Source organism: Gorilla gorilla, chromosome 3 (assembly GCF_029281585.2).
Source record: "Gorilla gorilla gorilla isolate KB3781 chromosome 3, NHGRI_mGorGor1-v2.1_pri, whole genome shotgun sequence".
NCBI lineage: Eukaryota > Metazoa > Chordata > Mammalia > Primates > Hominidae > Gorilla > Gorilla gorilla.
In genome coordinates, this window is record NC_073227.2 from 137,488,714 (window position 1) to 137,512,330 (window position 23,617).

General features: G+C 34.2%; 1 protein-coding gene across 1 annotated transcript; it reads right to left on the bottom strand.

Moving 5' to 3' along the window:
* Positions 1 to 6,259: 6,259 nt before the first annotated feature.
* TRAM1L1 (translocation associated membrane protein 1 like 1) lies at positions 6,260 to 7,990 on the bottom strand. The gene has a single exon (XM_004040313.5). The coding sequence runs from the start codon at positions 7,805 to 7,807 to the stop codon at positions 6,698 to 6,700; it is 1,110 nt and encodes a 369-aa protein (XP_004040361.4). The 5' UTR covers positions 7,808 to 7,990; the 3' UTR covers positions 6,260 to 6,697.
* Between the last annotated feature and the right edge of the window lie 15,627 nt (positions 7,991 to 23,617).

Genomic DNA, 23,617 nt, shown 5'->3' on the forward strand with positions numbered 1-23,617 from the left:
GTGCCTTTTCAAATAGCATCATTCCCCTTGTTCTTCAGCATTACAAAAGTACCATTAAGGATGTGGAACAACTGGTATATATTTAATTCATGTGTAACATTCAAAATGGCATTCTGATTCATATAATGAAGATTATAATAGTAGCTTCATGTTTAGAAGACATATTAACTTAATTCTTAGAAAAAGCACTCAAGTTTCAAAGAAATTGACAAAGCACAAATATCATTAGGATGCCACACATGACATGCAGCCATTTCTAAATAAAAACCTGGTGCAGTCTGCCCCCAAATCATAAAGTAAATAATCAGTCAACACATTTTTATTGAGTGCTTCCACTGGACTAGACTTGTGCTTCATGATATTTTTACCTTAGTGATTTAAAAAGGCATGACTTCAGCCCTCAAGTGGACACAGGAGATAGGCAATAAACAAGTAATAAATTAACAATTACTACTTAAAATCGGGAAAGGGTGATAGATTTAAGGAAAGTCAATATTTAAAATGTGAAGGAAAGATTTTCTAAGTTTTTTTCTGCTTGTTTCAGCTGAGTTCAACAAATTCTGAGAAAGTATGATCCACAGACATTGTGCAAGGTAATGAGAATGTAATGATGTATAATGCATATTATCTGACACCAAGAGGATAATAGTCTACTATCCATAACTATTAAAGTGATGGTTGATGCTTTTTGATTTTCCTAAATAAATGCTTAATTCACTTACTTAGTGTGAAATCTAATTTTGAATATCAGAATTTAATTTTTATTCTTACTGTAATTTACCTAGACCATGGTTTCAAATATGTTAAATATAACACCTGCTTTGGAATTAATATATATCAAAAATTTTTATATGATGTCTTTTTTCTGTAATTATGTAAGTAGTCCATAGTTACTATGAATTTTATAACTCTTTAAAATAAGTGTTTAGTTACTCAGAAGATAATTTATGTACATTTTAATTATAGTCCTATATATTGTAATGTACATTATTTAGTCTTTGAGAATTCATACATTTGGAAAATAGATTCACTATACTTGAATTTTCTATTGCCTCCTACCTGGACATGAGAGAAAAATCAATGTCATACATTTGTACAATGTGTGAAAATCTACAGGGGAGGAAGAGACTAATAGATGTGGCACAGAGGAATTTTAGGGTAAATGACTCTGAATGATACAGTAATAGTAGTTACATGTCATTATACACCTGTGAAAATCCATAGAATACAATACATGTGAACCCTAGTGTAAACTATAGACACTGGTTGATAATGATGGGTAAATATAGGTTCACCAATCACAATAAATGTACCACTCTGAGTTGGAATATTGATAGTGAGGAAAGCGGTGTATGTGTGAGGTCGGGTATGTGTGAGGTATGAGAACTCTCTGTATTTTGCAGTCAGTCTTGCTGTGAACTTAACACTACCCTAGAAACAAAATCCATTAAAATGAAACAAATAAATATGTAGGGGGAAAACCTATAAATGTGTGTACATATGTGGATATGTATATATTTATGCATAAACACAGAGACACACATAACTGTTAAATTGTATATTAAGACTATATACACATGTGGTATAAACATAAATATATTAACATGTTTGTATAAACACACACTCACAAAGAAACTTTATGACACTGTATCTGTATATATTATTAATCCTCATGGCAGCTTTTTGAGATGCATACCTTTGTCACTTTAATGGCATATAATCCAAGACAGAATGTTGACATTCTCTGCCAAAGTTCACTTAGCTCTAAGGGCCACAGCAGGGGTTTGCCCCGATCTCTATTGTTAACCATTATTTGTAATCACCTTATTACCTTCCTCTGCTGAATTTGTGTCATTATACTTGAAAACATCTTTTTAAAATTGTCTTAAAGCTTACAAGTTATATTTCAATATTTGTGTTGAGGACTCTGGCAACCTTGTATTTAACTGGCTGTTTTTATTTGAGGATTGAGTTAAGAGGACAGCTGCTTTTCTGTAGTTAAAGCAATAAGGGCATGAAGAGAATGAGATATTAAATTTATTTTGGGATGTAAATATTTTTCAGTGTGTGATGGCTTACGAGAAATCCCACATGGGCGCTAGTAAATGACCTATATTTTTGCAAACTTTCCTCAAGCCATGAGATTCTGCAATGCTGACATGATTTGATTTGGTGAATGATGTTGGTGGTGTTGAAATTGAGCCTTTTCTTACATTTACCTTAAGGAGTTAACTTGCCCTTTGTTTAAAATTGATATTTTTCCTGATTCAGTGAGTAACCACATCCCTTAACAGTGACACTTCTAGGCTGGCTAGAAGATACACACATCATTACTGTGAATTTAGTTTAACCATTTTCATTTTTAAATTAACGTGAACTTTTAACCACCTATCACAACCCACTGTCTTTTCCTCATCTATGTAAGTGTCTACTGGAATGGTCAGTTTACATATTAATGTATTTTTTTAGATTTTAAAATGAAAAATTTAGCTGACATAATGCTGCAACACAAAATGCAAGGTCAGCTGTCAAGAAAAAGGAAAACCCAGGTAAATAATCTCGTGAGCAGAATTCTTAATGTTTGGCTTATTCCACATTTATTTAACACTTAAAACTGCCAGAGTGGGTGCAGGGCCTAAAAAGAACTTGGTAATAGGGATTTAGATAGAAAATTTTGACAGTTACATGACTGTATAAGAATGTTCCAATTCAATGTTTTGGAAATGTATAATTTTTGCATGAAGGATGTATGAGGTTTTTTTCTACATAAATTGGAGTAATTGGCAGGTACCACTCTGTCTTATTTAGTGCGGGTAGTTTCTCACGGAAGGTAGATTTGATTGAAAGATGGCAGTGAACAAATTTTTTTTCTCTATTTCCATAGAAATTCCTACCAGTTTTTAACTGATTAACCTGTTTTTGATAGTTAATCAGTTACTTGAACTTTCACAGAGTTAACTAATGCCTGCTTTAATAAGGCCTTAAATCATAATGAAAATTTGTTTCCATGTGGTCCATCTTGACACAGACCAAATCATCACACTGAGATTTATCATAACATAATGAAGCCTAAAACTTGTTTGTCCCTTACAAGATATGTAAGTTGCATGACACATTCATACTATTTGTTTTTTTAAAACTGGGATACACTGTTAACTAAATGCTACTGAATTCTCTGGTCAGATAGTTTGGTGTTAGTAAGAAGTAATTACCTGGCCGGGCACGGTGGCTCACGCCTGTAATCCCAGCACTTTGGGAGGCCAAGGCAGGTGAATCACTAGGTCAAGAGACTGAGACCATCCAGGCCAACATGGTGAAACCCAGTCTCTACTAAAAACACAACAATTAGCCTGGCATGGTGGCACGTGCCCGTAGTCCCAGCTACGTGGGAGGCTGAGGCAGGAGAATCGTTTGAACCCAGGAGGCGGAAGTTGCAGTGACCCAAGATCACGCCACTGCACTCCAGCCTGGTGAGAGAAGGAGCGAGACTCCATCTCAAAAAAATAAAAATAAAAGTAATTACCTCTGTATACTCAACAACACTGTCTATTTTGTCCAGATTACAAAGGTCTGCTCTCCCATTGGAGGGCATTCTCTGCCATAGCGCAAAGGCCCAAGTACTAGCCTATTTCATATGCCACGTTCTCAAACATGGCTTTCCACAAGAACTTCCTCTAAGCAACTGTTCCAATATGACAAGTCCTGCATAAAGCATTGGTAAAAAGTATTTTGTTACTCTATACAAATTATTCTCACTTAGTCTAGTTGAGTGAAAACTTAAACTTTACCTTTACTTTTCCAACTTAAAGGAATATCAGAATATTTTATGTCTTCAAGCAAGCTTTAAATTATTAATTTAATAACTCTAATCTTCTTGAATCTATTCCAAGTTAATACAGTATTGGTTATGCATAATTCTGCTAACCGATAAACAAATATTGATGAAAGATAGATGAAAAAGTATTTTATGTTTTTTTCTAATTAAAATCAATGGAGAATTATACTTATCAGTAAGAGAATAATAAGTCCTAAAACTTTTTTGTCCCTTAAAAGATATATAGGTTGCATGACACATTGATACTATTTGTTTAAAAACAAATGGTATACACTGTTAATTAAATGCTAGCAGAATCATTTTTCAAAAATAAACATATACTTTGACCCCATGCTGGAAAAACCTATACTTGTAGACTTATTTAAAATATAAGGCTAAACTTTGAAGGCAATAAATCAGAAAATCTTTAAATATAAATATTAGATACACCTTTATGATTTCTGCAGTTTTGGTGTTGGGGGGGGGCAGATAATCAGCTATTTGAGCCTTCACAGTGTTAACTAATGCCTGCTTTAATAACTCAAATCATAATGAAAATTTATGTTTCCATGTGGTCCATTTTGACACAGACCAAATCATCACACTGAGATACATCATAGCATGAATGTTTTGAGAATAAATTTTTAAAAATACCTAATTTGTATTGAGCTAAATTTCATTTGTAATGTGGCTTTCATAATTTATTTGGCATACATTTATTTTCTGACGATATTTATTGAGTAGGAATACCATTGTGAGTAGTTGAGATGTAGCCAGCATCTTTCCCTTTATTCTTCTCAATAACCTTGCTTCCTCTTGTGAACTAATATCTTACACACACACACACAAAAAACAGGCTTTGCCTTTTTCCATGGGTGAAGCATGAAACCTGACTTACATCCATCAGCCCAGTATACTCCTTTATCAAATGACTTTACTAAAGGTAACTCCCATTGTCTTGGGAATTTTAGAAATTAGTTTTTTTCTCTTTCTCTCCATCACAGGGTTAAAGAAACAAAGCCTAGAATAGCTTTCATTATTTGCTGCCATGAAGAACATAAAGCTAAGGGGTTAGAGCCAAGAAAAATCCTAGGGAAACTGATCTAAATCCTAATCACATCTATTGCTAAGCCAAATTTAACTCTTGGCATTGTTAATCATGTAACATAATAATTTTTCTGTAATTTATTTTTCCAGTTTGAGTCAGATCTGCACTTATTTGTAAAGAAGTATACAGTATATAGGGCATTTCTTACCAGGAGTGGGGTTACAGGTAATGGGCTAGAATGGTTTTAAAAAAAGAACTCTCTGTCATACGAGAAGGTAAAAATCTTTGTTTTTCAGTTGCATAAAGTTGGTTTACTTTGGACCTTAAAACATGCGCTACCAATATTACAGTATTCAGTAATTGAAAACAAAAATAGGTAAGATGATGGATTCTATATTTAAAAAATAAAATCTTGCTTTGATATTTACTTCTGAAAGCAGACAGAAAGGAATGTTTTACCAAGAGTGGCTCTTCTGTCTGTGATCTGTAATAAAAGCATTAAACTTGATTTTGAGGGCCCTCCATGCTTGGGAGAGTTGAATTACTTAAACCAAAGAGAGGGCTGGCTATAAAATATTTAGAGATGAGAGACATAGTAGGAGAAAATATAACGGAATAGGAAATATATGGCCTTCCCCTAGCATATTTGTAAAGTACTGTCTTACTGAAAAATTATATAAACACATTATGGAAATAAAACTGAAATAAGGATTGAGAGGCAATACGTATAAATACTCACCCACTAATTCCCATTGTTTCCATTGGCTTCTGCAAAGATACAGATTATACATACATGTGTATGTAAATAATCTTCAAAATATGTCTTATACAGATAAATGTTCCCCAATTAAAGATGAAAACAAATAATAACAACATTATTTTTCAAAAGCCTTTCATGTGACTAATTTTCAACTTATTGAAGGTTGATACATAACATGTTTTCCAAATGTAATTAGCTGACTTTTTTTATACACATGCCAAGTATTATTTTTCAACCTGGTATACAAGCAATATTTTTCTAAGATGCTGTGGTTACTGATCTTACAAGGCCTCATTAAGAATCATTTTTAATAAACATATATAAAAAAGACTAAGTTCAATGTCCTTTTTAAAGTAATATTTAATTTCATGAATTCCCATTTACAAGTGGAATGGACAGGAATGATTTTAATATTTTTATATTAATTAATGATATTTTGATGCAATATATATGGCAGTAAACCTCCATATGTGTTACCCATTAGTACTGTGTTTTTTTAAATGGGGTTGAAGCACTAATAATCACTACCTGTAAAATAAAGAACATTTATTATTTTGGTGAGTCTAGCAATCTTTTCTGAGTTGTAAGTTCTTAAAAAATAAATTCTAACAATTACAGAATACTGATTTGACTTCCACCTTTTTCGTACTTTTATTTTACCCCAAAGCAAACATTAAACACATAATCTTGCTAGGAGAGACCATCTTGTTGGTATTATGAAACACTGGTGGGAGTATAAGAACTAGTATCATTGATATGCAAAATTGTGCAGTTATCTCTGCAAATCATTAGGAAAATGTTGAAAGGTTAAAAATCAAAACAAAATATAGTGGTGATCCCCAAAACTATTTTGACATTATTTTGACGATGAGTAATTTAGTCTCAACCAAAATCTTTTTTTCCCATTCATAATAATCATCCTCCCCTCAAATGTCTTTAAAAAAATACATGAAACAGTTCAATAACAAAAACCGAAGAGCACGAACTATTTTCAAAAACAGAAAAATCTCTAGTGCAGAAAGAAACCTCAAAGAGCAGATTCCTTTGCAGACATTAATCAATGCGCTTGCAAATATTACGAAGATTTCTCTTTCCTCTTTGGCGGACAGTCTACTCTATTTGAAGTTTCCACTCCCACTCCGTTTTCTGTTCTTTTTTTAGAAGATCTCGACCGTTTCTTCTTCATACATGAGGCCTGAATATTAGAAACTTCTACCCACCTCTGAAGCCAGAGAGTAATTAAGTTCCATGTTACGTAGGCTTGGATCGTGCAACTGGACGACAGAACAGCAATTTTAGCTGCCAACACATTTACATTTCCAGTAAGGGCATCAGGATTCCGATTCTGCGATCCAGCCAGGTGAAACCCAACAGTGAGTACGGAAACAATTAAAGTCACAAGTCTACCCAAGATAAACACAATGGCCCACAGAGATACACCTTTCTGGTACTTTTCATCACTAAAGTAAAACAGGCCGCACATGTGGGAAAGTAATTCAACAAAATAATGCAGTACCAAAAGAAGAAGTCCCAAATGATTCAAGTACAAGAGATAAGCTCCAGTAATGTGGAAGAGGTGAAGACCAATGTAGACAAGTTGACGAGGGATGTCTTGTTTTTTGGTTTTCTGGAAGTAGAGTTCAGGAAAAGCATGAAACCAGTAAGCCAACTGGGATATGTAGAAAAACTTCATTTGAAATGTCATCATGCTATGGGGACGAGCCTTCCATATGAGAGTTGGGTCTGACAGGCAGTTTTCAGAGATTAAAATGAATGTGCCCCAAATACAAGAAAAAAAGTAGAACACACTAAACTGACCAGATTCGTTAAACTTGTTTTGTTTCGCTTTGGTGAACTGCATTCTCTTGTTAATTTTATCCAACACATATTCCTGAATTGTGGCATGAATAATGATTGCCACCAGCATGTAGAAGAAAACCGTGGCCAAATCTTTGACACCGTAATAATAGAGGGACTTTGATCCCGTGGCTTGCTCCTCTGCTGCAGGGACAGCAACACTGTGCTGAAGAGTGAGAAACACGATGGATGCTTCTGCTGTTCCCTCGAACACAAGCCCCAGCAGGAAGAACATCCCCACGCAGGAGACGATGTCCGCATGATTCTGCAGGATGAATTCCTGGCTCAGAACGGGGGGATTCTTGGTGCTCTTCTTACGGAGCCCCATGGTGGCGCTTCCCGGATACTCACCGGCGAGCCGCAGCTGCCTCCCCCTGGCTGCTCCTCACAGCACCGCCGCCACGGTAGCAGCTCCGGGGGCTCCACTTCCCATCCCGAAGTCAGTCCCGGGTCGCAGCGGCCGCCCAGAAAAAAAATAAATCAAAGGCGAGGGCCGAGCTGAGCTGAGCATGCGCACCAGGGGGACGGCGGAGGCAGGGAAGGAAATCGAGCGCCGCGACCCTACCCGGCGCCAGGCCCGGGGTTGCGAGCGGTGATCTTCAACGTTGATCGTCGCATCTTCAAACTCGCTGCCACCGCCAAGATGCTCCTGAATTCTTTTTTTTAGTGGCATCTTCATTAGTAATCATGATAAACCTATAGAGCTCTGGTTATTCTTCAGATCATTAATTATAACAACAATAGCATAATAATAACAGCAAACTCCCAGTACTACTTATCAGGTGCTGTGCTAAGCATTTTATTTATATTTATGAATTTAACTTTCCTGAAACACCCAATGAGGTAGATACTGTGATAATCTCCCCTCCCCCACCCCTTTTCAAGAGACAAAACACTGAGGCACAGAGAGGTTAAGTAATATGGCCAAATTTACATCCCTAGTAAGGATTAGAGCAAAGATTTAAATCCAGTCTGGCTCCAGAGCCCGTGTTTTTCACTATTACGCTGTATTGTCTCTTATTGTAAATCAATTATACCTGGAAATATTTACTAGGTCAACAAGATAGCATATTAAAACTAGTTCCCCTATTTGCAACAATAATAATGTTTGCAATGATAACGTCCAGCCAGTATTTTGAAAGACTGGCACTTAGAAGGAGAGATGTATTAGTTCATGGAAAAGTCTCTTTTTGGCTACAAAGCTCAAAACTGAATTTCTTCATTATAACAGAAAAGAACCTCATATGTCATTTGTGTAGGTTTTGCATATATGGAGGAATTGTGAATTGAAGTTTCCCAAGACTTCACATAGGACTTGGAAACTTTCAAGATTGGAACAGCCGGAAAGTAGAATCCTCATTGAACACTTGCAACATTCAGACAAGATCCAAGGAAAGCTACACTGTTTTAAGTAAGGCTAAACTTGCCCTAAGGATAAAGCTAATTCATGCTCATAAACACAAAGTTTATAAGAAGCCTTGAAAAGGTTAAGGTACTCTTGGACTGTCTACCAGAATGCCTACTTGTGGCCTCTAGGTGCATTGTTGGCATTAGCATGAAAGGGTGGCTTAATGCTCCAAAAGTGGGATTTCTAGCAAGCAAGACAGAAACTAAATGGCCTTTTATGACCTAGTATTAGAAGTTATATTATATAATTTTCAATACCAAGGTAGGCACAAGCCTGTTTTACTTCAAGGTGGGGTGAGGATGGAGGGGAGGGTGTGGACCATACACATCAACTTTTAATGAGAAACGTACCTAGTATTTGCTAATTTTTTTTAAAATAGCCACATCCTTTCCGTTGGGAATAAATTTTGTTTCCTCTGACATGGAATATACACTTTTTCCTTCCAATGCAAACAATAGTCTCATATCAATATAGCATCAGGTTCAGGTTTCTTACACAGGATATTTTTGTAAGCTAAATCAGATCCAGGAGCAGATAAAGGAAAGTCCTATCCTTTGTTGCACTTACTCTTGGTCTGAAGACTTGTGAACTAAAAGAATAAAGTTTTTGGCTCCCACACACCCAAAGCGTAGGAAAAATGCAACAGACACTTCCATCTAGGAGTGAGAAAATGGATGCACACAGCAGTCAATAATCAACAATAACTATAAGATACATCCAGGTAAAGTTCCTAGATTTTGGTTTGAGTCCAATCTTCCTTTCTAGGAAATGGTGGAAGATTTTTTCCCTAAAACATGGATTAAATATTATAAGTTGATTTGTTTCTGTATGTTGGCTTGCATATATTAAAAGATAAAAGACACTAGAAGCCAAATAGTGTTAACGTAATACTGTTTATCTTTGTCTTTGTCATGTAATAGTCATTGATTATAGAATTAATTCTGGAGTATTAATTACACATTAATACTTCAAGGAATTAACATTGCATAAACAAGTTTACAGGTGGAATCAACAGAACAACATATGAATCAGTTTCTGATTATCCTCAATCTTTCTTGGTCTCATGTATTCAGACGATTGCCAGGCATTGGTCGAATTATCTATTTAAAATGCTATATTGATTTTGTTATAAGAAACATTTGATTTAAAAATATCAATAAAAGTTCTCACGATAGTTAAGGTACTGTATTTCAAATAGGTGTTAATAATTAGTTCTTGCTGTTAGCTATGCAATACAACCTTTTGATGTCTGTATTTTATAACTCAATATTATTTATATGAATAGCTTAGCTATAAAAAGCTCTTTTAAATTAGTTATGTGTCTTTTAAAATAATTACCTTAAAATATAAACTGACATTGATTCTGATTTTGCTAAAATAGTAAAGTACAGAAGAAACATTATAATATAGAGGTAGCCTCACTTTTCAATATTTTTATATCTAAGAATAATATATATGTGTATACCTCTATAATACCAACCTTTTAATAACTTAAAATTGGATTATTCAATTACTTGAATTGAACATTAATATTCCAGAATTCAATTGCATTTGAAGAAGCAAGAAATGTTGCTTTGAACTACTTCAAAATATCAGACCCAAGTCTGATTTTTAAATCGATGTTTATAATTAACATTTATAATTGACTGAGCTCACCAAATGCTTAGCTCAATTAAGCAAAAAAATACAGTTTATCTTGTGCATGAAATTACAAAGTCTCTTGGGACTTGATTGACTTAAAGTTTTAAATAATTTAATTAAAGATATATTTATTATTTTAAAGTCATTTTTGTAATTGATAAGACATGTTAAAACATGAGCTTTTAGAAGAACACACACTATGCAATATGGCTAAATATTTATCGTAATAAGGAAAACTCAACATAATATTTACAGCTTTTAGAATACTTATTTGCCCATGGATTTATTAGTAATATACCAAGAAAAAATATGAAGCACTATCTAAGGATAAACTCCTGGAACAGGTTAATAGTGTCAGTCTCCCACTAAAATGTAAGAATTGATAAAATTAAAATCAATATTTAGTAATTTATTTTTTCAATTGCCCCTTTTATGGGTGAAAATAAACCTTATACCCATCCTCATGGAGCTTACATAATAATCAGGGAGAACTAGAGGACACAAACAGTACAAATATGTGTTTGCAAATAGCCAGTGAAAATTGCTGGGAAGAAATGTGGATAAGAAGATGAAGCATAAATGATGATAACTATTTTAGGTAGAGTGGGCAGGGACAGCCTCTCTAAATAGGTGATATTTGAATAGAGATGTACATGAAGTGAAAGTAAACTATACAAATGTCTGGAGGGAAACATCCTAGGACGTAGTTCAAACGTTACCAGGCAAGAGCAAGAATGATTGTCACATGAACAGCAAAGGGGCCAGGATGAGAAGAATGTAGTAAGGGAGAGGGATGATTGATAAAGTAACAGAGATCATTAAGGGGCATTTCTTACAATGACGGTAGGCCATGGTTAAGGAATTTAAAGTTTGGTCTAAGGTCTAAACATTGTAAGTATTGTGTTCATGGATTACTTCAGCTTTTGTGAGATATACTATTTGTGGAAGCTGTAAAACTACAAAAAGGCCGTTGTATAAATTGTAATTTGCAAACACTACACTGAACTGTTGTATTTTTTATTCTATTTTTTAAAACAGTCTCTCTCTCCTTCTCTCTCTTTGTTTATGTAAAATGTTTCTTTGGTTGCTGCCTGTGAAGTAACTGATGTGGAATACTCCTCTGATTCTACTACTCTTCCAAAATTTCCATTGTATAATATATATGGCATGACATATGACAGAAAACCACCTTATACAATTTTTTTACATGTGAAAAACAATGCTGCTGTGTTTCTATTTGGTGTCTAGTAGTAATGTTAAATTGTAGGCTTAATGATGTCTTCAAAAAATCTGCCTCCTCCTTAATGGAATCACTGCCTCCCTAATGATTCATATGGAATTTCAAATTTTTCTTAACTCTCTAAGGGTGTATATATACACTTACACTAAAAAATGAAAACCAAATGAAAAATAAAAGATCATTTTAGCATTATTTTGGTAATATCATTATATATCAATGCTAATATAGATGAAAACATCAATAGTATTTTAACTCTTTTATCAACTTTCTGACAAAAACAATCCAACTTTAATAAACTACTCATATAGATAAAAATTATTTTAATTCTTATTGGAAATGCCTGTATTCCCTAGTTTTACAGAGAAAAAAGGATTCTTACAGTTATTTGAATCCTTGACAGATTCTCCCTCAAGGTGTGATGATGTAGACCTACCTAAGGGTCACACAACACCACAGCTATTTTAGTGTTTCCCTAAAGGGAAACTTCCACTGAAATTTTTTACTTCTAATATACTTGTATTTTAATCTTTGAAACTGTGCTTTAAAACATATGCTCAGAGACTAATAATCCTTATACATAGCTAGTTTATATGATTCATTTAGATAGTCTGGAAATAAAGCATGTGTTTCTCTTTAATTGCTTGGAAATTAATAATAAGTATTAGAAATATTAAAAATTAAATTATAATTGCCCAAATATTTTTGGCAAACTTTAAACAGATGATTATTTTATACTGTCCTTTCTCTATTTTTTTGTGACAGAGTCTCGCTCTGTCACCAGGCTGGAACGCAGTGGCGCGATCTCAGCTAACTGCAACCTTTGCCTCCCGAGTTCCAGCGATTCTCCTGCCTCAACCTCCCTAGGAGCTGGGACTACAGGTGCGCACCACCATGCTCAGCTAATTTTTGTATTTTTAGTAGAGACTGGGTCTCACCATGTTGGCCAGGATGGTCTCGATCTCTTGATCTCGTGATCCACCCCCCTCGGCCTCCCAAAGTGCTGGGATTGCAGGCATGAGCCACAGTGCCTGGCTTATACTAACCTTTCTCTTAATGTTAAAGACTTTTATCATTGGCTGGGCGCAATGGCTCACATGTGTAATCCCAGCATTTTAGGAGGCTGAGACAGGAGGATTCCTTGAAGTCAGGAGTTTGACACCAGCCTAGGCAAGAAAGCAAGCCCCCATCACAATAAAAAATAAAGTTTTAACAAAACCTTTATTATTCACTGGGAAGGTTATTATTTTCAACTTTTCCATTCTTTTGTTTAACACTTGTGGACTATTACTGAATTTTCTCCTCTACAAACTCTTCTGTATGATGCAGTAAAAACTCATTTAGGAAAAGTCTTCTGATGCAAATTTCCCGAGGCAAGCAAGATTACCAAATGGATTATCAATGACCTTGGATGGAAAGATACATTAAAATTGATATATTCTTGGATTTTTAAAATTTATTGTTATGAAATAAAATTGATTCCTGTCTGCATATCACATGGAGGAATTGACTACACCTCATCTCTTCACACAAAATTCTCAATTGTATTTTCTCAAGATTTAGCTGACATAGTTTTATGTACTTATTCTGTCCAAAGACGAGGAAGCAGGAAATGATCAAGTGAAACCAAACTCCAAGGAGCCTTAGGTAAGTATCTATACATTTGCTATAGATAGAAGGGAATGGGAGTTAGCAATTATTAAGAGCTTACTCTGGCCTGCTACTCTGCTCTGGTCTTTATATATGTATGAAGTCATTTAATTCCCATAACTATTTTTGAGGTAGGAATTATTTACTCCACTCTTAAAAAATGATGAAACTGAGGTCCATTGAGGATAGCAAATAGCCAGAGTGAAAAAGTAGATAGCAAAGCAGAAGTCCCACTTGGTCTGTTTAAATGAGGATGGAACATATTGTTGCTATAATATCAGTCAGCCAACTGTGACTATGAAGAGAATATCACATGGGAAAGGGCAGGTAATAGGATGTCAGTGGTTAAGGCTGCTTAGAAGTAGGAGACTTCAGAGTTACTGGGGAGATGGCAGAGGCACTCATCTCCTACATCATTTGGAGCCAAAACCAGACTGTAAGCAGAGAGTGATCTTCCCTGTGGCACCTTCCCTGTGTGTAATGTGAACGTGAAGGCAAAACTGGAGAGAGGAGAATGCAGAGGAAGCTGATTTCCCTTGAGCTCTGGTACCAAGTGACTGGGAGGGAGCCATGATTCTGAATACAGCAGGGAGAACTTATGTATCTTGATTGGAAATAAAAGCTGAATAATACCATAGTACCAATCAACTTATTGAAATAAGCCTGAATAACATTATCTCTTTGATATTTATCAGTATGATAGTAAAATGCTTTTCATATTAAAAAGTGATATTTTTCTTTATGTTTAGGCTTTTCAGTAACTATTAATAATTTTTAGAACAGATTGTTGACAAAGTCTGGTCATATTTGTATTTCCTCAAAATTAACAACTGAATTGAATGTCAGATTTATTCATCTTGCATAGATGAATTCATCATCCCCATTGCATAGAACAGTGCCTGGCACAAGGTCCTTAGTACATGTTGTTGAGTAAATGATATATGAGTGATGTGTCTAAGAATGTTATTTGCACCTGTCTTTATAATAAAATCCCTGAATAAATAAATATAATTAATTGGCATCATATTAATTATCAAAACAGGCACAACAGAATATGCTAGTCAGTACAATTTTAGTAGTACTGTTATAAATTGGGTGGAATATTAGATAGAGGAACTTATTAATAAAACTTTTGCCTAGTATGCAAATCTCCTCCATAGCCCCTGCTATAGGCAGTGAGCTTTGAATTACTTCTCATTGCAGAAAATCATTACTTAACTAGTAGGTCATTACGCTTTACATCTAGTGATTTTGAAGCTTTCTCACACTGTGTCAAAATTATCCTCCGAAAATACATATCTTAAATGTATTTTAGCCCATATTAATATGTATTTTAGTAACATAAATTAATATCATTAATAATTACACTTGAATCATTTGAATACTGCTTCTTAACTTTATTATTATAAAATAAACATTTCCCTAAAATGTTTGTATCTTGTTTTAGTTCATCTTTTGCTCACAAATACCATTTATTTTTATGTTCACTATAGAAAGTTATAGTCATACATCTAGAAAATATCTTAAAAGTTTTCAAGTACTCTAAAGAGATAAACACTAATAAAATCATATATATAATATACATAACATATTAATAGGTCTATATAATAAAATATGAAATTTGAATCTTTTTAATTCTGCTTCTTAACTTTAATATTGTAAAATAAACATTTTTCTGTTATGTTAACATACACACTGTAATAATGGAAAGTACTTATAATATGAATGTACACTTTTCATATTATTTAATGTTTATTTTCTTGTTTTCTATTATAATGAGCTGTAATGCAAAACTCTGTATAAATTTTTCCTACATTAATGATTACTTTTCTTTTAAATGTTTGTAAAATATTTCTAGCCTGCAAAAAATTGGACAAAATAAGGTTTGAATGTTTGTGTTCCTCCAAAATTTATGTAGAAATGTAATTTCCATTGTGGGAGGTATTAAGAAGTGAGGCCTTTTGGGAAATAATTAAGTTATGAGGGATCTGCTTTTGTGAGTGGGATTCATGACCTTAAAAAAGAGTCTTTAGAGAGCTGTCTGAGGCTTCTGTCTCTTCAACTATGAGAGGCTATAGTGCTTTTGCCCTCTGAAGGACACAGCAACAAGGCTCTACCTTGGAAGCAAAGAACAAGACTTTACCAGATACTACATTTGCTGGCACCTTGATCTTGGATTTCTCAGCCTCCAGAACTATGAGAAATAAGTGTTCATTATTTATTAATTATCCAGTTGAAGGTATTTTGTTTTAGTAGCAGGAATGGACTAAGGCAATTTATAATAAACACTTATGTTCCCAACTCACAGATTTTTTTTAACATTTGATATGTATTTGTGATCATTTGTTTGAGGAGCTATGACATGGACTCAGTTTGAATCCTTCCTAACATAATCAATGAATAGTGTTTTTGATATTTTTAAGTGTCACATATATAATATACTATATTTTATAATTTTTCTTAACATTTATTTATAAAAATAAAAATGTATCAGTTCATTCTCATTTTAACTGAAATATATGATGTATGTAATTACTTCAAGTCCAAGAATTGACAACTGTTTCCATGAAACCACTTTACTGTATGGTTTGGTTACAGTTAGCCAACAGATGTATGTGAGTGAGAAGAAATCACTCCTCTCAGTATATTGTAGTAGTCAGACATGATGACAGACAAATATGGAAGTGCCCAGAAGTATCCAACATCCAGCTTTTTTCTTCCCAATTACTATTCCCACCAACCAATAGCATTTTTGAGTCAACCCTCAAGCATTTCACTGCAATTTTCATAGTGATAACAGCTGCCACATATCTCCCTATGAGCTCTCTGTTGATTTTGGTGGTCAGACTGAAAATAAACAAACCAACAAAAGTCTGGAATTTTCCTGTAAGTTCCAACCAACCAACTTACACAAATGTTTTTGTTGGTGATTTTCTCTGATCCTCCACATCCCTTATATACTCTATGCCTTAAGTTCTCCAGATATTTCTATATTTATGTAAGCTCCAATTTCTGTTGCAAATAATCTGTTCCAATCAAACATTTAATTTGCTCTATTTTTTTTAGACACTGACTGATTTGCCACTTATAGCTGAATATGTACCATTTATGGATGTCCTTTCTATACTGTCCCATCCTGGTTGCCATATATAGGCACAATCTTATAAAAATAGATCACTTTTTATAATAAACCATAATGGAAAAATCACGTTTTTACCAAAATTATAATGTGAATCAATTCATTAACTTTTTTTATTTTTAGTGAGTCTAAATTATTAAAAAGCAACAAATGTTATGACATCTCCTCGCCTTTCTTCCTATTATTATGAGCACCTTATGCAGTGATTTCATAATTTTAATTCATATCATTGTCTAACAGAGTATATGTCCACTACATAAACACATCATGCAGATACCAGCCAAACTGCTGAAATGATGCATCATTCAACATTGCTTAATAACTAAGAAAACCATTGTATTTTTAATTGCTTAATAACTAAGAAAAAAATTGTATTTTTAAATTAGAATGTGCAATAATGGTCTTTTAAAGACCCCAAAATAAAGAATTTTTGAAAATCCAACATATATTCTTGAATTGAGATGCAATTCGAATGCCATAAAATTCTCCTTTAAAGTCTTTAATTCAGTGGATTTTAGTATGATTACAGAGATGTGTAACCATCACCACTGCCTAATTTTAAAATATATTCATCATCACCCCCTTCAAAACCCCATCATCACCCCCTTCAAAACCCCATACACAATGGCAGTCCTCTTCATTTGCCACTCCCATCAGCCCCTTATAATCATAACCCATAAACATATTATTTATATCCTGAGTGGCTGCATTTGGTATTTGGTCATCTTAATAACAAAGGAAGGAAAAGAATTCAATAATTTATGTATATATAGACTTTGGACACTTTATAGAATCATATAATATAGATTAGACAATAGGTAAAAATACAGAAAAAGTAGCAGGATAGTAGTAGAGATTTACCAGCTTTGGCTCTGAAAATAAAATTCTGAATACTAACATCTATACACCATGATTACTGGGTGTGATTGCTTCCAAAATTGGCAACAAATGTCTTCATGTCCTTCCATCAAGAAGCAGAGTTAACTTCTCACAACACTTGATTCTGAGATGCCCTTGCTTTGGTGACTAAAATGCAATGGCGGGATGACATTCAAGTTCTAATACTGGACCACAAGAAGATTTGTATGCCTCTTCTTGTTCTTCTGGAATTTTGTGGCTCCATGTGAACAAGCCCGATCTAGCCTACTAGAGGAAGAGAGATCATGTGGAGAAGAACTGAAGCACTCCAGACAGTCCTCAGTTGACATAACAACTGAGTGCAGATGCACGAGTGAGCACCGAGAGAGTGGTCATTATTTAGCTATTTAAAAAAAATGATGTTATAAACATCGTTTAACACGTATCTTGAGAAACTTAAACTTGTAGATTTCTAAAGAGCATATCTGAGAGTGGAAGTGTAAGATCTGAGATAATATATTTGTGTAGCTTTAGTAGATAATGCCAAACTATTTTCTGGCTAGGCATGGTGGCTCATGCCTGTAATCCCAGCACTTTGGGAGGCTGAGGCAGGTGGATCACCTGAAGTCAGGAGTTCGAGACCAGCCTGGCCAACTTGGTGAAACCCCTTCTCTACTGAAAATACAAAATTAACCAGGCGTGGTGGCACACGCCTATAATCCCAGCTATTTGGGATGCTGAGGCAGGAGAATCACTTGAACCCGGGAGGTGGATGTTGCAGTGAGCCGAGATCACAACGTTGTACTCCAGCTCGGCAGAAAGTGAAACTCCATCTTAAAAAAAACAAAACGAAACAAAAAACAACAAAAAAAACCCTTTTTCCAAAGTGGTTAGAATAAAGTTTGGTTACCTTGTCCACATTCTCACCAGTAGTTAGTAGAACCAAACATTTTAAAATTTAGCCATTCTTTGATGTTACTGAGTTATTTCTCATTGTCATTTTTATTTTATTTCACATCAGAATAAGTTTTACCAATTAGATTACAATGTACTCAGAAAAACGTAGAAATAACAGAATTCCATTTTCACATCCTACAACTTTAAATGCTTACCTCGCTTAGTGATCTTTTCTATATCCTTCCTTTCTGTATTTGAGAGCATGTGATAGTTTATTTCTACTGGCAGACATATATGATGAGTATAACTAGAGTTAAAAAGCTGCATATACACACACATGCAGAGGTACACAGGTGCATTTTTTCATAAATACATAGCATACACTCATAAATAGATAGTATTAGTAGTTAGCTTTATTATTTTATTTATTCCTTTGTCTATGCAAACATATTTACTGAATATTTTTTTCTGCCAAAGATTCTGTATACCCTGACATAAATTCTCCTTCTATACTGAGATTACATTCTGGTAAGTGTCATGGAATATCAAAAGCTATCACTATGTATTGAGGAAAATAGTATAAGGAATGAGAGTATGATAAAAGATTATTTAATAGCTAGTTTGGAAAAGAGAGTTATTGATAGAAATGCTGTTTCACCTGGGAGCTAACTGAAGGATTGATGTTACCCATTGTATTTTTCCTATTGCTGCTGTAAAAAAGTAACCACACAGTTGGTGGCTTACAGCAACCGAAAGTATATTATCTCACAATTTTCGAGGTCATAAAACTAAAATAGGTTTCACCGAGCTAAAATCAACGTGGTGGCAAGATTGTAGTCCTTCTAGAGGCTCTAGGAGAAAATCCATCCCTCTTTGTTTTCCAGTTTAAAGATTAGTTCACCTGAATTTCTTGGTTTGTGGCCTTTTCCTTCAACTGCCAAGCCAGCAATCATATATCACTCTAAACTCTGCTTTCGTTGCCACATTGTCTCTGACTCTTTTGTCTGCCTCTTTCATCTTTTAAATATTCTAATGATTACATTGGGCCCACCAGGTTAATACGGGATACTCTGCCCATATCAAGGAACTTAGTTTAATCCACTTGCACAGTCTCTTTTGCTATGTAAAGTAACATCCACAGGTTTGAGAGATGAGGTTGCTGACATCCTAGATGTGGGGGCATTATTTTGCATGCCACACCCATGCTGGGGAGGAGCAAGCATTCAAAGAGAAGTGTTCCAGTCACAGAAAACAGTCTCTGTTTCCTTAAGGGATCTGACAGAATTAACATAGCTAAAGCAGGAAGCAAGACATCTTACTAAGAGCAATAGTTATCAATCACAAATACTAAATATTTAGAGATATGTTTGAAATTACTTCAAAATGCCAAATATTTTGCACATTTTTAAAGCTGGATTCAGAAATAGGACCTGGAAATGGAGGACATTTGTGTATCTGTGCCTTTACAGTGGAGGAAGATCACAAGTGGAAGCAGTTATCTATAAATTAAAACATAAAATAGATGTTTTGTCTTCAAAAACTTGGAAGACTTAATTTTCCTCCAGTCCTACGTCTAATTTTTTATAATTAATTAATTAATTAATTTAGAGATAGGATCTCACTCTGTCACCCAGGCTGGAGCACAGTTGTGCAATCATAGCTCACTGCAACCTCAAATACTAGAGCTCTTCAGCCTCTGGAGTAGCAGCTGGAACCACAGGTTCACGCCACCACACCCGGTTAACCATGTTTAATTTTAAACAGTTCAAAAAGCCATATTTTAATTTGTAATGTCAAATAATTTATGTGGTGATATACACTGTTGTTTTGCTTTATATATCTAGAGAGTTTATTCAATTTGTCTTTTACAGATATAAAGACAGAATCATGTAGGTGTTATAAAATTATGCTACAAATGACGAAAATAGCACATATTAATGGGATTTGGAAGTTGGAAATAGTGTTTTCTGTGCACCATAATCTGTTCATTTAGAACATATAAATATGCAGTACTTTTAAGAATATACCCTCCTGTGTCCCTTATAAAATTTCTCTTTTCACAAGTTAGTATATTTTGAAAAAAGTTTATGACTAATATGATATTTCTCAAAACTTCCAAGAATATAAAGCAGAGAAAACAGTTAAATAAAGTATATTTTCTGGTGAGAAGAGGTAAAAAGCAAGTCAATGTATTTTCTCAATGCTGGCTTATATGACAAATACTAGCATAATGACAGAAAAAAATTGTCATAAAAGGAAACTGATTGAAGGTATGTTCAAATACATTACTAAAGTTTATGATTTGTTGAGTATTAGATATTTACAAAATATAATTTTAGAATTTGGCTTATGTTGATTTCCATAACTTCATATATTGAACAAAGCTCCATTGGAAAACTATTAAAATGGCCATTGCTATTACATACATTTTTGCTCTTGCTGAATTCTGTTTGGTTATGCCAATGTTCACGGCAATAAGTGACATGGACTTGTGTCCTCTTTTCTGGTTAAAACAGAGGGTAAGCAAAACCGCTTTCAGTATGTTAAATCCAACAGTAAATCTTGGAGCCTGAAACAGAGAAAAATGCAATCTTTTTATGTAGTGGCTTTATGAAAAATCAATTACTGATCTCCAAAGTAATTGATTCATATCACTTTTTCTCTATAAATCCAGACTGTGGATGGTAATTATTTTTAAATTTTTCAAACATTTTCTCATATACAGCAGCACAAAAGACAACTACCTTGAAAATTAAAGTCTGCAAAATGTTGGCAAGGGCAAAGAAGACTGTGCACCACTTATTTCTGACAAGAAAAATGATTCTAATGTCCCTAACATACCACCTTTCTCCTTTCTATAGAATGCATCAATCTATGAATGTCACTTTTGCGGCAGTCATGATTTGTATTCTTCCTGGCAGCTCTCCTACTTTACAGGCCCTAAAGTAAGTTTGGTTATAGCCTACAATTGCAGGAGAGCAAAAATCCATTTCCTGTATCCATTTCCGTGGCTCACACCCATTCGATGTTATTGTCTTTCTGACTTGCCACCAAAGTTATTGATGATGTTACAAAATGGACAGACTGAGAATTAGACGCTTTTCACAAGATCTGATAATTAAGTAATAATAAGGAACCAAATCTGTAAAAGCAAAGCAAAAATATTTTACAATACAGGCCCCAAAGACAAAAGAAATCCTTATCATTTTCTGTTATAAAACAGACCTATAATTTGCAAATAATGCTAGTGAAGGTGCTTTAATCTTTTATTATATCTGTTTATGGCTTTTATCCTAAATTAATTCATGCTTTTTAAAGTAATATGTAAATGTGAAATTACACAAGTGCAATCTAATTTTAATGCTAATTAATCTTCTATCCAACACATTCTTATTTACTAGCTAGTTAAATTTGCTACAAACTTAGGATAACAAATAACGGGATCATTAAATAGTTTATTTTGGAAATTTTGATCTTTTCAAGTATCTCTCTTTTCTACCACACTCACAAGATACAATTTTTTTCCTGAAGTAGAATAACTGTGCTTCCAATAAGGAAAATATTTGAGCATTAAATAAATATTTCTAAAAGATATATTATGATAGGCAACATTAATAGATAGACAATTAAGGTCAATTAATATTGTAATGATATTGGAAATAATTTTTCAGCAGGTACTTTGTTTACTCAACATGGGATCACAATAGCGTATCAACTGTGAGCGGGAGAAAGGCAATAGGTGCTTAACTGGAGAGATGTGCTAAAACATGGATTCGGTGCATAAACAAAAACAAGGATTTAATTTCTGGTTAAGATGAAAAATATGAGAACTAGACAATGGGCAAAAATTAATGCATATATTATTCAATTTTAAGAATTGCTATAAAATAGTATAATCAGAAAACATGGCATTGGTGAAATAGACATACTGATGAATAGGACAGAACAGAGACTGCAGAAAGAAAAGACCTACATGAGTAGAGTCAATTGATTTCAACACATATATGGAGAAAACTCAATGAAGAACGAATTCTTTCAAGAAGTGGTGCTGGGACATTTGAACATCTTATGCAAAGAAGAAAAAAAAAAAAGAATCTAGACCAGACCTTACACCTTTCACAAAAACTAATCCAAAATGAATTTAAGACATAATATAAGATAAAAAGGATAAAACCTCAGGAAGAGGACACAGAATAAAATTTATATGACTTTAAGCATGTTGATGAGATTTTAGATAAAACTTAAAAGCACAATCTGTGAAAGAAAAAGTAATAATTTGGCTTATTGAAATTAAAAACTTATCTGCAAAAGGCACTGTAAAGATAAAAAGGAGGAAATATTTGACATTTCTGATAAAGGGCTTCTTATCTAGAATACAAAAAAAAAAAAAAAAAACCCTTAAGTTAACAATGTAAAAATGTGCAAAAAAATAAAATCTGAACAGACACCTTATCAAAGAAGACATAAAAATGATAAGTAAATACATGAAAAGATAATCAATATCATTTGTCATTAGGGAAATGCAAATTAAAACAACTAAGAGACACCACTACATGTCTATGAGTGGCTAAAACCCAAAACCTGACGATTCAATAGCTGGTAAGGGTGGGAGCAATAGGAACTCTCATTCATTGCTGGTTGGAATTAAAAATAGTGAGACCATTTGAGAAGACAGTTTGCCAGTTGCACATGAAGCTAAACATAGATTTAGCATACTCAACAACGGCATTCTTTTTTTTTTTTTTTTTTTTTTTTGACGGAGTCTCGTTCTGTCGCCCAGGCTGGAGTGCAGTGGCACAATCTCGGCTCACTGCAAGCTGCGCCTCCCGGGTTCAAGCCATTCTCCTGCCTCAGCCTCCCGAGTAGCTGGGACTACAGGGGCCCGCCACCATGCCTGGCTAATTTTTTTGTATTTTTAGTAGAGACGGGGTTTCATCGTGTTAGCCAGGATGGTCTCGATCTCCTGACCTCGTGATCCGCCTGCCTTGGCCTCCCAAAGTGCTGGGATTACAGACGTGAGCCACCGCATCCGGCCCAACAATGGCATTCTTAAGCATTTAGCCAACTGATTTGAAAACTGAGTTTTATACTAAAACCTACACACTGAAGTTTATAGAAGTTTTCTTCTTCATAATTTTCAAAAACTGAAAACAGCAAAGATATTTAATAGGTGAGAAGACAAACTGTGGTACATCCATAGAATAAAATATAACTTAGCAATTAAAAGGAATGGGCTGGGGCTATCAACCTAAACAACTTGGATGAATCTTGAATGGATATTATTAGTGAAAAAAGTAAGTCTGTAAAG